This window comes from Saimiri boliviensis, chromosome 10 (genome assembly GCF_048565385.1).
Source record: "Saimiri boliviensis isolate mSaiBol1 chromosome 10, mSaiBol1.pri, whole genome shotgun sequence".
NCBI classification, from domain to species: domain Eukaryota; kingdom Metazoa; phylum Chordata; class Mammalia; order Primates; family Cebidae; genus Saimiri; species Saimiri boliviensis.
The window spans coordinates 63,339,089-63,356,268 of NC_133458.1; the positions used below are offsets into that span (position 1 = coordinate 63,339,089).

The 17,180-nt window shown below is 37.0% G+C and overlaps 1 protein-coding gene across 13 annotated transcripts in view; it reads right to left on the minus strand.

Moving 5' to 3' along the window:
* The window catches only part of ELAPOR2 (endosome-lysosome associated apoptosis and autophagy regulator family member 2), a 376,613-nt gene that overhangs the window by 223,585 nt on the left and 135,848 nt on the right, over window positions 1-17,180 (minus strand). For all 13 annotated transcript variants that reach the window (XR_012512086.1, XR_012512085.1, XR_012512091.1 and 10 more), the window contains 6 exons: window positions 14,023-14,160; window positions 12,223-12,486; window positions 11,354-11,527; window positions 9,139-9,328; window positions 7,732-7,828; window positions 6,956-7,057 (listed from right to left, as the gene is read on the minus strand). Coding sequence is in view for 5 of the 13 variants with exons in the window: in XM_074379345.1 (XP_074235446.1) it covers window positions 6,956-7,057; window positions 7,732-7,828; window positions 9,139-9,328; window positions 11,354-11,527; window positions 12,223-12,486; window positions 14,023-14,160 (965 nt within the window). In the remaining 8 variants the exon portion in view is untranslated. The remainder of the gene's footprint in view (window positions 1-6,955; window positions 7,058-7,731; window positions 7,829-9,138; window positions 9,329-11,353; window positions 11,528-12,222; window positions 12,487-14,022; window positions 14,161-17,180) is intronic.

Sequence of the window (17,180 nt, forward strand, 5' to 3'; positions counted from 1 at the left end):
AATCACCATAGGAACCAGTGAATAAATGTCTAAAGAGACAGCACACTATCATGGATACCTGCGGCAGGCAAGGCTAGGATTCTACAGGGTTACTGGATGTGCTATGCATTCTAGGTAGAACAAAAACTGATTCAAAGAACAACCAGGCGGACCTTGGTGTTACTGGTAAATAAGAAAGAGACTTCCCAGTTTCCTTACTTTACTTCTGGGATTGCCTTACAAATCTGGATGGCCCTGGCAATATGTAAGAATTCAAATTAATCTTTTTTAGGAAAATAGGTATTGGATTCTAAAATGGGATACATTCCCTGAAGGATAACTGGACTGAGAGAAGAGCTATTAGTGTCTTCTTTTAAATAAATCTTTCCTAAAGTAGAATCTACTTGGTTTGTATTATAAATTCGCAGAGAAAAATCTTTTCTTATGAACTGATACAACTTAATAGTGAACCTTTTATTAACTGGTTGCATAGTTTATAATTCAGTATAAATTTGTTTTACCAAAATACACATGTTAAAACACATTTACCTGCATTGTCAATATGTTTCTGATCTCTCTGGATTTTGTCTGAGGAGATTGAGGGGAAAGGCCACAGTTTTGTGTGCCTAGAAAATGTGTCAGCTCAAAAACAGGAAACCAAACACCGCGTGTTCTCACTCATAAGTGGGTGTTGAACAATGAGAACACACAGACACAGGGAGGGGAGCATCACACACCGGGACTTAGGGCATGGAGAGCTAGGAGAGGAATAGCAGTGGGTGGGGAGGTTGAGGAGGGATAGCATTAGGAGAAATACCTCATGTAGATGACAGGGTGATGGGTGCAGCAAACCACCACCATGGCACATGTATACCTGTGTAACAAACCTGCATTCTGCACATGTACCCCGGAACTTAAAGTATAATAAATAAATTTTTTAAAAAGCTAAAAACAAAGAACCTCCAAAAGTACATAACATTTGACAAAGAGATTATATGTCTAATAATTCATCATGAAAAGAAAATTAGAGATACATGCAAAGATGTCATGACAAAGATGTTACTAATGTGGTCAGTGATTAGAGACGTAACCAAATATGGACTGGTTAAAGAAATTCTGATACAGTCATAGAGTAGAAAACTATGCTATTGAGACAGCCAACTGTTAGGGGGTTCGTGGAAAAACTAAAAAATAAAATAAAATAAAATAAAAAATGTCTCAGCTGAGTTGGTGGCTTCTTTCACTTGAGGTTTTTGAGCAAGCTCCCAACTTTGCAATATTTAGATAGGCATCAGTGCTCTCTCTAACCTACTGCTGGTGATTTCTCTCAGCTTTGGCATCTCAGGAGACTCAGACTTTCTGTGCTGAGGATGGCTTGTCCACTCTTGTATGGGGCCCAAAAAATACCACTGCATCTTGCTCCAACATTTTGTTTGCCCTGAGGCTAGAGATTTTAAGTTGTTTGTGAATGCATCTTAGTCTATTCAGGACACTATAACAAAATATATTAAATTGGATAGTTTCTATATACTTCTATAGGTATAGGCTGAGATGTCCAAGATCACAATGTCAGTAGATTCAGGTGAGGGCTTGTTCTCTGCTTCATAAATAGCACTTTTTTGCTGCATCCTCATGTGGTGAAAGAGGCCAGCTAGCTCTCTGGAGTCTCTCTCTCTCTTTTTAAGACGGCATTTCACTCTTGTTGCCCAGGCTGGAGGGCAATGGCATGATCTCAGCTCACTAACCTCCACCTTCTGGGTTCAAGCAATTCTTCTGCCTCAGCCTCCCGAGGACCTAGATTTACAGGCATGCACCACCATGCCCAGCTAGTTTTGTATTTTCAGTAGACATGGGGTTTCTCCATGTTGGTCAGGCTGGTCTTGAACTGCCGACCTCAGGTGATCCACCCACCTCTGCCTCCCAAAGTGCTGGAATTACAGGCATGAGCCACTGTGCCCAGCCTGGAGTAATCTTATTCATGTGGGGAGAGCCATCATGAGCTGATAACTTCCCAACACACCATCTTCTAATACTATTACCTCCATATTAATGGCATTTCAGCATATGCATTTGGGGAGACACAAACATTTAGACTGAGACAGTCAAGTAAAAAGGGTTCCCCAGAGAACCTCCAATCAGCCTGCGCACTGGAAGAATGGGGCAGGGCCTTGGTAAATTTGCGCCCTTTTCAGGGGGAGCAGCCTGGCCCCTCCTGTTCCTGGGTGGCAACCTGGGATTCAATCTGTGAGATGGGGGCTTAACAGGAACCCCTTTCACTTTGCTTAGTCTTTTCCCTTTTTTCCCAATAAATTCCATAACCCCTTACCCTTCAAAGTGTCTGCAAGCCTAATCTTTCCTGGCCGTGAGACAAAAACCCAGCTATTTCTACAAGAAAACCAAAACAGACTGAGTATAAACATAAGATTTTTTATGCACAGTACTTAGATCCAGGTTTACAAAATTCTATCTCTGCCAAAAATTCCCTTTCTAAAGACTCTATCCTGAGTTAACTACCAAAAGCCAGCCTCAGACCAAAACCGAGATGAATTAAATTAACTGACTTTCCCTAGTTTTATCTTCAGATTCTGTAACTTCTTTCATGAAATAAAATAATTATCCTTATCTCAAAATTGATTTGAAAATTGTATTAATGGTTTGTGATTTTTTATATCATGTCTTAAAATTACTTATTAGTGTCTGAAATATATGATTGTAGCAATTCTGTGTTAGAGTTTTTTCATTTTTTTATAATGGCTTTTAGCCGTTTTCACTTACTCTCATAATGCTTCTATATGCCTTTTTACTTTTTAATACTCAAAGAACATACTTCATTTTGATCTTTTGAGTTCAACTGCCTTTTTTAATTTAACTTGCACAGACTTAGTTATCTATTACTTGTCTTTTTCTAGGGAAAAAGAAAACAAGGGAACTCATCTAACCAATCATCCTTCCATGTTTCTTAAGAATTGAAAATAGATATTTTGATTTAACAGTCCTTCCCTAAAGACCAAATACTACATTAGCATCCAATAGATCCAATGACTTTGATAGAGAGACTCTAAATTGGAATCTGTGAAATAAATCCCTGGAGTGTTTGACCCTTGACTACAACAGGACAGAACTGTGAAGCATCTCTTTTGTGAGATTCAAAATTCCCAGAGGCTATACTGATAATGAAGATGAATATGGGTTTTGAAGGAGGTTTTGGCAAAACAATTTTCAGCTGATTTATAAATTACTCAAGCAGTTAAATATAGTCAGAAGTTGACAGAGAGAAAAAAATGATTTTCCTCTAACTCATGGCATCAATAAAGACCCTGTCTGAGGAAAGATGACTCATTTAAAAGAAGGTACCAATAACTTGTAAATCAGTTGATTTATCCTCTGGAGTAAGTATGACATTTGCCTCTAACTTAGTGTGTTTCTTGCAAATCTCTGTCCATGGGGAACTGGGTAAAAAATGGCAAGATGAAAGCATTATGGCATGAAAAAAACAACACAGTGAGAAAATTATTCCATCTTGACTATGCCACACTACAGCTACACAACTTGGGGCACCAGTGTTTCCTGCTCTGTAAAAGTCAATGTGTTAAACTCAAGCTCCTGTAGATGCTGTGGCACCTCTATTATCAGAGTAACAATGCTTCCATTTGCCTGCTTTTTAATAAGGCTTTTTTATATCCTTTTCACTAACAGAAATTTCTCACGGTTTTGGGAAAAAAAAACAACCCTTTGGATACAATGCTTATATCTAAATTCTTACCAATAAACGGAGAGCCTTCAGTTCCTCTACCTACCTAAGATAATGACTAGAGGTTTGGGAAGCATTTTAGGCAAAGGCTAGACGGCCATCTACTTAAGGGCATCTATTAATATTTAGGAACATCAGGAACCTATTGTGCTAGCAGTTTATTCTCGGCTCAAGGTGCAAATTACAATAGAAAATTTCAAAAGTTCACTCCAGCTGTCAGAATACACCTGCCACAAACTCTGTACTGTTTTTAACTAAAATGTCTCATACTGTCCAGACACATTATGGAATTAGAAATCAACTACATTTGCCAGACCAAATAGACAGGTTGGTGTTTCCAGCTATAGATGAGTAGGCAGCCCAGATAATTTGCTGCTCCCTCTAATTTCTTAGGTGATACACGAAGAACACGTATATCCCCCTTTCTCCTGCCCATTTCACTTTTTATTAAGTCCTTCTCACTCTCCCAGGTCTGGGGATCTTATGACATTTTCCCAGGACACCAAGATGTAAAACCCCAACCAACATTGCTACTGCTAAAGTGAACTTTTGCCTGGTTTGCCAAGATTCCTGGCCAAGAAATGAGAATCCCTGAGGATGGCATTCCTTCTGCACTACCAAAGTCTCCTTCTTCACTGCCAAAGTCTCCTGATACTTTCTGGTCAGCATACGAGGCCTCTTACGGCAAGTGTCTGGTTAGCACCTCCCTCCCTCCACCCTGGAAATGTTAAAACAATGGAAAGAAGGAAGGAAGAAAGGAAGCGGTGGGGGGTGGGGGGCGGGGGGGGGTGGATGGAGAAAAGAAGTCCTCCTCCTAAAAAGTAGCCTGAGAAACTGGGTTCTATTGACTTTTCTTTTTTTCTTTTTTCCTATTAGAAAATCTTTATTCGGCCCTACTGCTTAAAAAAAAAAAAAAAAAAAAAAAAAAAAACTTCCAGGAAAGCTGCTATTTCTCGTGTTCTGATCTCCGAGCTCCCCCTTGTGTCCTGATGGGAAATTGATTCAAGAAAGATCTAAAGGTCAGCACTTAGGGTATAGGGTTCAAGCAGCTCCCTACAGCAGTGGTCAGCACACTTCAGTGCACATCACAACTCTAAATGAAGATTTATCAAACATGGACAATGGACTACGCCCTTTAGACTGTCACATTTTAAATTAGCTTTTCATGAAGCTAAAATTCGGAATACATTGTGAGAATCTCTGTCAGAAAAAAATAACTCAAAGTTCCAAAATGTAAGTTAAGACAAAATCTGGTTCTCAAATTTCAATAGGCATCAGAATTGCCTGGTGTTTTTAAAAAATGTTCCTGTGCTCAGCATTGAGAGATTCTATATGTTTAGGGAAGGCCCAGAAATTAATTTTTAAAATAGATACCCCAAGGTCTTCTGCTGCAGGTGATCTTGATAAAGTTTGGCAAAGATACTTTACTTTCCTAAGTGGCACATTCCTGAAGGTCAAAGTAAAAACAAGTTTTCCTCTCCTCACAAGGAAAAATTCAGTTTCTCCATGGCATCACTTAACTCCAGAAGACTATTTTGCGTATTACAATCAAAGTGTCAGAACACACCTTAGGAACGTCAGAGTGATGTGTTTCCTAAAGGACAGACCTAGTCTTCAGTAACATAACCTACTTGAGTTAGAGACCTAGAGGAGGCTTTGGAAGCTCTTCCAGTAGACTCTAGAGACTAGAAGTTATGTGTTAGGTTCACAAAAAGGGAATAAGCACCTGAACTCTGAGCTGTATGGCAGAATATTAGATAATGATGAAAGACACATGCTTTTATTGCTAGAATCTCTGGCCACACCTTTTCTTGGAGGATGGTTTTCTGCCTTGGTTCTAGCTTGGATGCTGGCAGAGGGATCCTCCACCACAGGATGCTCTTTTATTATTATTAGGTAACTGCTCTCATCATATCCTTCTCTCACCATGAGCAGGTGAAAAGAATAACTAAGTCAAAGATCTATGAGAAGTGGAAACACGCGGTTGGTGAAAAGTGAACGTCAATGTGCCTTTATGCCCATAAATAAGCCCAAAATACTGTGTTACCCCTGTAACTATTTTTAGGATATACAAGTAGTTGAAGCAACGCTTAGACCACTGATTTCCAATCCTGATGTGACAAAAGCAGGACAGGTTAATATCTCCCAAGGTTACTGTGAAACCATCCAAAACAAAATTAACTAAATCACTTTATTTTTAAAAAAAACATATACTTCTGCTGGTTTGATAGAGAAAATATCTGAAAATCAAACTATGATCCAAAGGCATCCTAACTCTACAAATATTAGAAATAAAGAATCTGGCTGGGTGCAATGGCTCACACTGTAATCCTAACAGTTTGGGAGGCTGAGAAGAGAGAATCATTTAAGGCCAGGAGTTTGAGACCAGCCTGGGCAATGTAGGGAGATTCCCATTGCTACAAAAAATTTAAAAATAATAATACTTTTAAAAACAAAATTTTAAAAATAACCTAAGTACTGAAAAATGAATATCTGAAAAATGAAAATCAGGAGACATTCAAGTGTCACTCATGCCATTAAAGTAGTCTGTATTATGGTTGACAATTCTGAGTCTATGAAATTGTGTTCTTCTTGTGTTCCCATCCAAAGTGAACTGCATTATTCAGATCTTGACTGTAGAGGGTTATGGCCTTAATGCTAATCTGTGTTAAATGAACTACATTAAATATTCTATAAGTCAGACTTACCTTGGTGATTCTGCCACCATTAATCCATAAACTGAAGAGCTAGAAATTGATCATACGAATTATCTATTGTGGACCCCATCCCCTCCTAGAGAAAAAAGCTATGACTCAGAGGTTGGATTACTTAATCTTGATCACCCAGCTAGTTAATTGTTTATCTAATACATAACCAGGAAAGTTTCTAATCCAGCTCTCAAGGAAATTCAGGCTAACCAATAAAATCAATACAGGGATATAAGCAGTATAATTAATTGTATATTGCTTAAGTAACTTTCAAGAGAATTAGACACTCAAGGCAAACAGGACGAGAATATGTCATACAAGAGGCCAGGAAGTATTTAGATTATACAAGGACCTATTCCTGTTAACAGACATTCAGCATATCCCTATACAAAAAAACCTACAGATTCTTCTGTTTTATTTCTGCTTTATGCTCATAAAGAATATGCTTTAAAATAATAACATTCTGGAGAGTTTTTCTTCCTCATAGTAAACACAAATCATATAGAAATAAGGATACCTGGGGACTGAAATCACTCCTGCTCCAGATTTAGTAGGATTACACCTCATTTTCACAGCAGTTGATCGGCCATTAATACAAGATGTTGTCGTTGTAGAAGACCTAGTGTAAGGTAAATAATATTTTTAAAAACAAATATAATTCAGATTACAAAGACAAAAATATGTGAAGAATTGCTCTCAGCCTCTATGAACAAATGAAAAATATATTAAAGTCCACTAATTAACAATTTTAATACAAATTCAGCTCATTTACTTCCATTGCATATGAAAAGTTGACAACTTTCCCAAGTAAAGTGATATGTTATCATCAAAGTATTTAGTAAAGATATTATAATTTTAAGTAAAATTATAATCAAAAATACTTTTAAGGGAACAAGGGCCATATCTACTTAGGTCGATGTTTTTATATGTAAATTATAAATCATTATTCCTAGACAGTGAAGTAGACTCCTTTATTGCCTAATTTAAATGAATACACACACACACACACACACACACACACACACACACACACACACACAGAAACTATACAAGGCTTTCAAAATATTCCATGTTTCCTATTTTTTACTGTCTTTAAGAACTAGTTATTAATTATTAAGTATAAGCTATGTTCTAGGAGCTCTCAGGTAACATAATCGATCTTCACTGCCATAAGAATTCACATCCAGTATATGATTATACGCACACAATTATAAATATATGAATATAGATGGTCCATATATATAAGTTTCTTTTGATTAAAATATAGTCAAGGGAAACAGCATCTTTACTTACTTATAAAAGAAATGCACATCTGGTATTTGGCTTGGTGGAACTGGGAACATATCTTCTTTTATATCAATATTTTGCAATGTGGTTTCAACCGTCACTCCTAGATGAGATTTAAAAAGAAACTATTAAGCAATGTGGAAAATTAGTTTCATCTGGTCTCTGTAGATTTGAGTAGAAAATAGCTTTAATTTAATGACTGTCATTTTACAGTATTTACAGAAATACTGTATTAAATTAATGCATTCATTGTAAAAACAAGAAACTTTCCAGTCTCTGGAATGAAACAGAAAAGATTCTATAGCTTTGTAGTTTTGCTTAAGTCTTTTCACATCCCTGAGTCTTGTTGCCTCAATCTAACGCAAGCAGTAATTCAGATGATCTATGAAGTTCCTTTTAGTTCTCCAACATCTCAAAAGTCTATTAAAATTTTCATTCTCCAGTGAATTTTATTGAATGAGTTGGGCTACTTTGCTAATATAGCTTTTTACTCCTGTTTGATACAGACATATTTGACAGAGCAAAAAATTTTGTGCCCTAATAATTTCCAGAAAATAACTCTGAAATTTGCTTAATGTAATAAAAAGAAAACTAAGACTTTTTTCCCTCCAGCGCTTTTTTTTAAATTAATTTTTTATTGCATTTTAGGTTTCGGGGTATGATAACAGAGCCGACACACAAGCAGTAAGAGCAAACTTTGCTTCAAAGTTCCCACACTGAGCAACCCCCGACACCCGGTAACTGACCTTGGTGCTGAAAGTCAATGCCAAATTCCTCTGGAGTCTATGCTACAGCAATGTTCTCAGATCTGGCCACACATCCGAATCACCTATGAAGTTTGTTAAAACTACTGATTCCTAACCCCTACTGTAGAGATCATAATGAATTTGATCCCTAAAAAAAAATCACTCATTAGGGAGCTAGATTCTTCTTGAAACTTTCCTATAGCTGCCAGGACTATGGAGACAAAAAGGGAACATGAGGAATGAAACTCAGCATCCTCACCTTTGCTGTTTGTCACCTGTTTACTTCTGGTGTGACAAAAGGTGATGGAAACTGGTGGCATATATTATGATTTATGTGTAGATTATGTTTGTTTACCACTTTTATTTTGATTTTTAAAATTGGTTTGGATCTTAAACTTCTAGAAAGTCTGATGACAGGCATAGACGCTCAGAAAATGTCATACTTATACATGAAGTAATACATAATTGCAGAAGCATCTCAGAGACTAATCAATAGTCCCCAAAGGTAGGAGTTTTATAACCATCTTACAATAATGGTAACAGGTAATTTAAAATTATCTGTGGGAGCCTTAATCATCTATAGCAAACACCAATACAATGACAAGTTATCCGTATCATAATTTAAAAATAAATGCATGCATGCATATGTGAACCAAAGGAAGCTTACCTAAGAATGTATCTGCCAGAATGATGGATTGTGATGATAAGGCTGCTCGGAAACCCTTACTTTCGGAAGGAATAATCGTTGACTGGCATACAAATGCTCCTACCAAATTTGTGTAATCATCTGACCCTGCCACTATTTCTTTTACTGTAAAGTCTGTTATATTGTTGGTACAGAGAGCCATCTTCTTCCCCTGGGAAAATAAAGTCATAAAAGAAAAGTTTTATTGGATGTCAGTCTTAACCCCAGCTAGCTAGTGACCCTAGCGGAGCAGAGGCTCTCTCCTCACTGCAGGGATTCTGATTTAATTGATCTGGTGTGAGGCCTATGCACTGGTGCTTTCGAAAAGCTCTCAAGGAAAGTCTAATACTCAACCAGTGTTCAGAGTCACTGCAGTTATAACAAATACAGTAATTCAAGACTATACTGCTCTTCCAACTACAAGCATCATGTGTGCTAAAGGAAAGTCATCAAATTAAGAAAATAGAAGCCATCTATGAAACGTTCAATTCATAGAATAACAATGCATGCAAAGAGACAAGCAAACTGCTGATGAAAGCTTTAAGGTCAAAGAAAAAGAGTTGGTCTTCCTCTTCCTTTATGAGCCTATGTGCAGCAGAAAGGTAATGTGAAGGCTTAAGAAGGAAGCACAAAAGTCTTACTCAGCAAAATTCTAGAATAACACCTGAATTCTAAATAGTTGGTCACTACAAATGTCTTTGTTCACCTACTCTTAGATTCAGTGATGTGTATCTGTTCAACTGTAACAAGTTAAAGAGAATACAGAGATTTGCCTTTTTAATAATTTAGAGAATTGGAAGATATAACTTATAAAAATGGGAAAATTATTTAAATTAATATGTTTAAATATACTATAGTCCCACTGCAAACAACTATAGATTGCTCCATATTTATACAAAGTAAATGTAAAAAAAATAAGAAAACTATTTCATTGGTATTATAGATGTAGAGTATACACAGATGTGTAAAAAGAAAAGTATAAAAATTTCTCTTTCTTAATGCAGCTAGCAGGCCTAACCTATAAATTTTTCTCCTGCTACAAGCCTTCTCATAACAATAGGCCTTCTCACCACAATATTTTTTTTACTAGGCTTAAAATGTTGAAGCCAAGAAGAAATAATGAAAAAGAGCAGAGAAAAGGTACTGAGGAAAGAAAAAGCAAAATAGTAAAAACTGAAAGGAAAGAAACAATAAAAAGGAAAGAAAGAGAAAGAAGCCAGAGGGGAAGAGAAGGTGGAAAAAGAGGCAGTGCTAATATAAGATAAGACTGTGATAGAAGTATGACAGATAATGCAATTAATCTTATTCACTACTTCCCACAGTATCTGGCACATAACAGATATTTAATTTATATTTATTGATTGAACTGAGTAATATAATGAGTGTCTTGGATCACCCCAGGTAAAATCTGTCATACTGTGTAAAAATGTATAGATCTTTTTGTTTGAAAACCTCTGTGATCATCAGATCTCTTTTGTTTCCTTTGTGCAAAGCTTTGAACAGTATCTCATAATGAAGACCACAGGAAGAACAGGAGTTCATATGGGAAGTGACATGGAGGAAATGCCCTATTCTGTTTCTGCTTTATATGTATATACCTATTCATAATTCCCAACACTAACTTCGTATGTCCATTAAAATATTGGATGTCATGGTCCTGTAACCTCATCCCATTGCAAGTATCAATTAAGATTCCATTTCTTCTCACAGAAAATAAATTTGTATGATTTAAGCCTACCTTATCAACTGATATTTGGCCCTGCATGTATCCTTTTTATTTTGGACAAACTTCCTCTTGGAAGTCTTTTTCTTTTTAAAGCACAAAATTGACAACACAAACAACAGTAAAACTTTCTTAAATGGTAACTTCCTGCCTAAAAAAGCATTAAGATTGACAACCCTGACCCACTTTTATGAAAACAAAATATCCTCAAAGTTCTTACACCCCATCTCCAAGCTTTGGGTTTCAACTGACTGCGTAAGTGATTTGATGCACTGAGAACCAGACAAGGTTGGCCCTGGTGTAGAAATCTGACAAGATTCCAGGAGGCAATAGAGGATCTAAGCAATAAAAGCTCAGTTTCTGATATTTGGTTGTTAATATCCGTAGAGAATTTGTTGGTTCATTAACACAAAAAATATCAAATCAGTCAGAGCTGAAATACAGCTCCATCTCACCTTGACAGCCAGAACTCACCTCATGCCCACATAAACTGATATTGAAGAAATGGAAGTATTTTGTTCCTTTGGAGGTGAAGCTGGGGCCATTCATTAATGAGCCCACGCTGCTGAGGTTGCTAAAGTCATAGTGCAAACTCTGATTTTCTTTTTCATGGTAGAAAAAGCAGTCACTATAGCAAACCGAACGGTCCTTTGATTAAAGATAAAGAAACAATATAGCAGGAAATAAAATATTAGCTGCTACTAAAATGTGTTTCAGAAAAGAAGTTCTAGGTGTAAAAACTATTTCAGTAATTTAATCTTAGTTATAGTATACTTTACCATATAAATATAAAGAATTTCTAAACTCTAGATTTTTTTTCTAGGCAATGTTCAGAAAATCCAGAAGTTTTTAAGGACAGTAAAGTTATCCTCCAGCTTGTTTCTTGTAGAAAGGTATTTTGAGAAATAGCCAAAATTTTGTATGTAAATTTAAGCAGACAGTGAAACTGCTTTGTCCTTCACTCATAATATGGCATCAATCTTTGCCATTAAAATGTTGTAAGAAACACTAGCTATTCCCAGATGGCTGCTACAGCCAGCCTGTAGATAGGTAGTTTATTTGCTGTACCCAAACAGTACACAAGAAATCAGTTTTAATGTTTTAGAAAAGTATTCTTATTTGGGAGTTTCTCTTAATATTTTATGTCCCCAGTAACTAGTACTTTCATGGCATACAGTAGGTGTTTAATAAATGCAAGAGGGGAGAAAACAGAAATGGTAAGTAGAAAATCTTATTTCAGAATAAATAACCTCATAGCTCCCAGAGAAACATTAAGGAGAACCCTTGCATTTCTCTATAAAAATGTACTTTCATGGGGACACCTAAAATGCAGACCCACTTACCTGATTGCTTTTACTCCCAGGCCCACATGGAATACAAGCCTCTTTGCCATAGACCTGATGGATGGACAGGTAGGTGTCAGGTGGACATTCCTTGCACTGGTTGGTTTCTTTCTCAATGTAGTGGCCTGGAGGGCAGGGGACACACGATGAACCCGACTGTTCAGAACCAAGGGCACAGGCACGGCATGAGGACGCCACCCCATCAACTGCATTAGTGGCTGTGATAGAATAAATCTTCACCATGTCATTGATGAACCGTCTATTCTAAAAAAAGAGCAGAAAGTAATGACTTCTGCCTTGAGGCTTAGTTGTACAACCAGATTATGTTGTATGCTGATATCATCAAAATAACTAAATAGGGTGTTCGAGCCTAAATAGTTTGTAATTGACAATAGATTAATATCACTGCTATTTGGTTCTTCTTTTAAAAAATCTTAAATCTTGACACTAGAAACTAATTTCCACAGTAATAGAGTTCCAGGAGTTTTGCCACAATTACTGTGAGATCTGTCACAACTGGTATAAATTAGGATGCATCTATAGACTTCATAACAAAAAGAACCAGTACAGTTTAAGAGAGGAACAGCTTTTATCTCTCATCATTGTTTCTTCACATATAAGCCTAAAGCAAATGATACTGGATATTGAAAGTATGGCAGGGTAGAAATGCCTTGGAATGGGAATTAGAAAATCTTGCAAGACAAGGACCTCTGGTCACACACAAACACTCTGTTAAATCTATGCAATCACACCATTTCATTGTGTCTTCCTTTCCTTCTCGAGTCCTTTCCCTAATAAACATACTCTGGTTTCTACAGAAAAAAAACATGGACTAAAAAGCAAAACCCTGGGTCTTAGTATGTTTTTCCTTCTTGTAACTCTGGATCACTTTAAGGTCTGGTTTTCATCAAGCAGTGGGTGTCACTCTATCAGTACACAGCACTACTACCCCAGACTACTTAATGCTTTTTGTCTAGGACAAAGATAAATGGAAGGCAAGGAAAGGTTCCATTGCATGTTCATGCCCCCACAGGACGGTATTGTGAACATTCATAAGGAATAACTGGAGTCAAGTACAATCTGGGAGATTGGTTCCCCACTGAAAGCCTGAAGAGAAGAAGAGAAAATGCCATACATTTGCCACCATAGCATCACGGCCACTTTTGAATAAGTGGTTTATCTTGCTCTCACCTTGGGAAGGTTATATCTATGGAAATCCACAAAATAAATCCTGCTACTATTGAAACATATGGTACAATGGAATTTACTTAGGGGAGAAATAGGTCTATTCTGGTAGGGAAAGCAAAAGAAAGGAAATGATTCTGTGTGCTAAACCAATGGTATGTACGTATACATTCTTCAGGCTATAAAAGGAAATATTACTGTAACAAAAAAATAAAATAACACTAGTTAATGGCTCCTAGATAAACATCAGATGACTCAGATGAAGAGGAAGAAAGTTAATCATTTTCACAAAGCCTCAGAAAGCTTTAAAAACAAGTTATTTTTAGACAACTGCAAAATTAGATTTTCCTTCTCGTAAGTTTCCAGCAACTATATTTGTTCAGAGTGCAGAACAATTCAAAGACACATCGTTATTCTATTCCACACATTCTTACTCTCAAAAAATAAAAAAAATTACCATTTTTATAACATTCACTCCATAATCAGATTATTGATTCTGTATTTTTAAAAAAGCAAAACCTTTTCTTCCACATTTGAGTAGTAATCACTTTGTATGCATCTCCACAAGGGGACATCATTAGTGTGTTTTTAAAAAACAAAGTGCTTGCAACTTACATCTTGACCCTGATTGGTTCTCTGGAATGCCCATGTGAATGTAAAAGTTGCATTCTTGAAGATGATGTGGGTGTAAGCTTGTTTTTCTTTGGTTCCACCCCATGATTCTACCACATTCGTACTTTTTCTATTAATATCCTAAAACACAGTGGAAAAAATATATTCAAACAAAGCACAAACTCAGCATTAATATACCTATCTATGTATTACAAATGTATTCATATTTAAAGTAAACCTATTAGAGTTTGGCTATTTACAAACAGAGCATGTAATCCTAGAACTCTTAAAACTTGCCTTCCAGTCTGCACAAGCACCTCACTCACTCAGTAATCACAATATATCAACCTCATTGTTCGTATAACTTGAAAGAGGTCTCAAATTATAATATGTGTAAGGATTGGGGTTTTTATTGTTTTTATTACTTTTGTTTCACGTGTGTGATCAGGCTTTGGAAATAGAAGAGGAAACATAACCCCTCAAACTTCTCACAATAAACTTGCATGATTCGCATTGAATGGAAAGGCTTCCAAAGTTTTATCCTTTTCCTTCAGAGATTCTGACAGGCAGCTCTTACAGAGGAATTCCAAGTTCCCCCTGAATTATACTTGCAAGTTCCAAGCTTACTTTATCCAAGCGCAGGTTAAGCAGAATGTTATTTTATCTTCATGAAATCCTCTTTTGTTTTTTACTTGAATTCCAAAAGGTTTAATATATATTTTATTTCTGATTTATATAACTAAATTCAAGATAATATTAAAATCACACAAATTTGTGATATTCCAAATGATATGCTGTCATGAACATGACTAGAAAGCAAATATTAATAAGTCGACCAGATAACGTAATACACATCTAATTTATATAAAAAGAAAACCAAGCCTAAACCCTGAATTTTCTAATTTTCCTGGCAGAAATCCTGATAGATCACTTAGGAACTTGGATGGGCTTCCATTAGTTATTTGGGATACTGGCAATAAGGTTTCATGAGCTCAGGACAAGTCTCTGTTTTTCCTCCTTTGATAATACAGGAATCAAACACGTGATAAAGTAACCAAATATGCTACAAAGAGACACATCCTGAGTTCACACCACAGATAGGAATAACAGAAAATGCTCATCATACATTACAGAAATCCAAAGGTAACCAAACAATGAAATCATCATACATGTCAGTCCCAAAAAACAGCTCAACATTTATTGATAGTGCTTCATTAAACATCACCATTTCGGGTTATAATAAATGAAATTTAATGCATTAGTGCAAATAACACCACCTTCTATTTGTGAAGCACTACATGATATTCAAAGTATTTTTATACATTATTTCATTGGAAATCTCCAAAAGTTCTGTGAGAAAATCAAATCACACAAAGAGGAAAGAAAATGGCAGGTTGTGCTAAAAAGCTAAAAGCTCTAGGATTGATTCATCGCAATAAATATCATATGATCCCTACTTGTCGAGTGAGAGACCCAAAAACACAAACAAGTTCACATAATTAAAACAGGGATTTTTCTAAGGGTTTAAGGAGCACACTGTAGAGTGGCTAACTTGACTGAAAGGAGTAAGAGAGAGCTTCTAAAAAAAAGGTGAAGTTTGAGATACCACTGAAGTAAGAATAGTTGTTTACCAGACAAAACAGCATGTTGGGATTCACTCAGGGTGTTGGGCAAAATATTCAGGTAAGTATTAGGGAAAGTTATAAGATATAGTCTCAAACCTTTTGGAAGGCCAAAAGGTTTTCATTAACTCGTAATAATGGAACAGGCTGAAGGCAGACGGTTCTTACCTTAAAGCAATAGGTCATAGAGTGAAGATTAGGGACCACAGAAGCCTCCCCAGTTAAGTCTGTTCATCCCACGTTCCTTTGTCTCTACTCTAACTAGCTTGTTTACTCACGTAAACTTTGTGCTGGATGGTCCTCTTCAGGGGAGGTAAAGGGGGATTACTTGTTAATGGTGTTTATTCTGGGCCCCAGAACCAAAGCTTTTATCATTCGTAAAACCACTCTTTTAACCATGTTAGTTATCCCCAAGTGTGTTGACTTAGCACCTCTTGTTATTAAATCTATACTGAATAAATGCAAGGAGGATCAGCTAGCAGGGGTCAGGTAGCTGCAACTGCCCTCTGAGGGAGCCGATGTTCTCCCTAGCCCACTTGTTCACTGTATTCGATGTGTGAGTATAATTTATTCATCTGTCGAAAGTCAGGGTTTGCAGGACAGACCCCCGAGGGTGTTGATCCACGTCTTCCAGCAAAAGGAAGAATGTCGTTCCAGCTTAGAATTGCAACAGGTAGGGAATGAAAAAGTACAGAGTATTCCACTAATACCAACAAATTCAGGTGCCTAAAGAAAGGTGAGTCATAAAGCAGGTTTGGAAACACAGGCTGGGAAAAGAACACAAAGAGCCATAGAGACGTCATGTTATGGAATGTGAAGTGTATTCAGAGGCCATTGGTTCTCAAACGCTGAGATATTTCAGAACCACCCTCAATGCTTGTTAAAATACAGACTCCTGTGAACACAGTTTCTCATTCAGTAAGACTAAGATGAGAACCAAAACTGTCCATTTCTAACAATTCCCAAGAGGACCCAAGTGGTACTGGTCTGGGGCCACACTTTAAGAACCATTGCTATAGGTCATAAAAAGCACCAAGGGAAGGGATAGCTTTGTTGTTCATGCCTCTACTGTTGAATTTTGGGGGGTTTTCTTTGTTTTGTTTTTGAGACAGGGCCTGCTACCCAGGCCACAGTGAGGTCACCTCAACCTCCTGGGCTCAAGTAATCCTCCCACCTCAGCCTCACAAGTAGCTAGGATTGGCCACCATGCAGAAACTAATTTGTTTTTCCTTTTTTGTAGAAATGGGGTTTTGCCATGTTGCCCAGGCTGCTCTCAAACACCTAGGCTCAAGCAATCCACCCATCTCAGCCTCCCAAAGTGCTGAATTACAAAGTGAGCCACCGTGCTCAACCTCTACTGTTGCTTTTATGTTTAAAGATAATTTTGGCCAGGCACAGTGGCTCACGCCTGCAATCCCAGCACTTTGGAAAGCCAAACTGGGAGGATCATCTGAGGTCAGGAGTTCAAGACCAGCCCAGCCAACATGATGAAACCTCATCTCTACTAAAAATACAAAAATTAGCTAGATGTGATGGTGC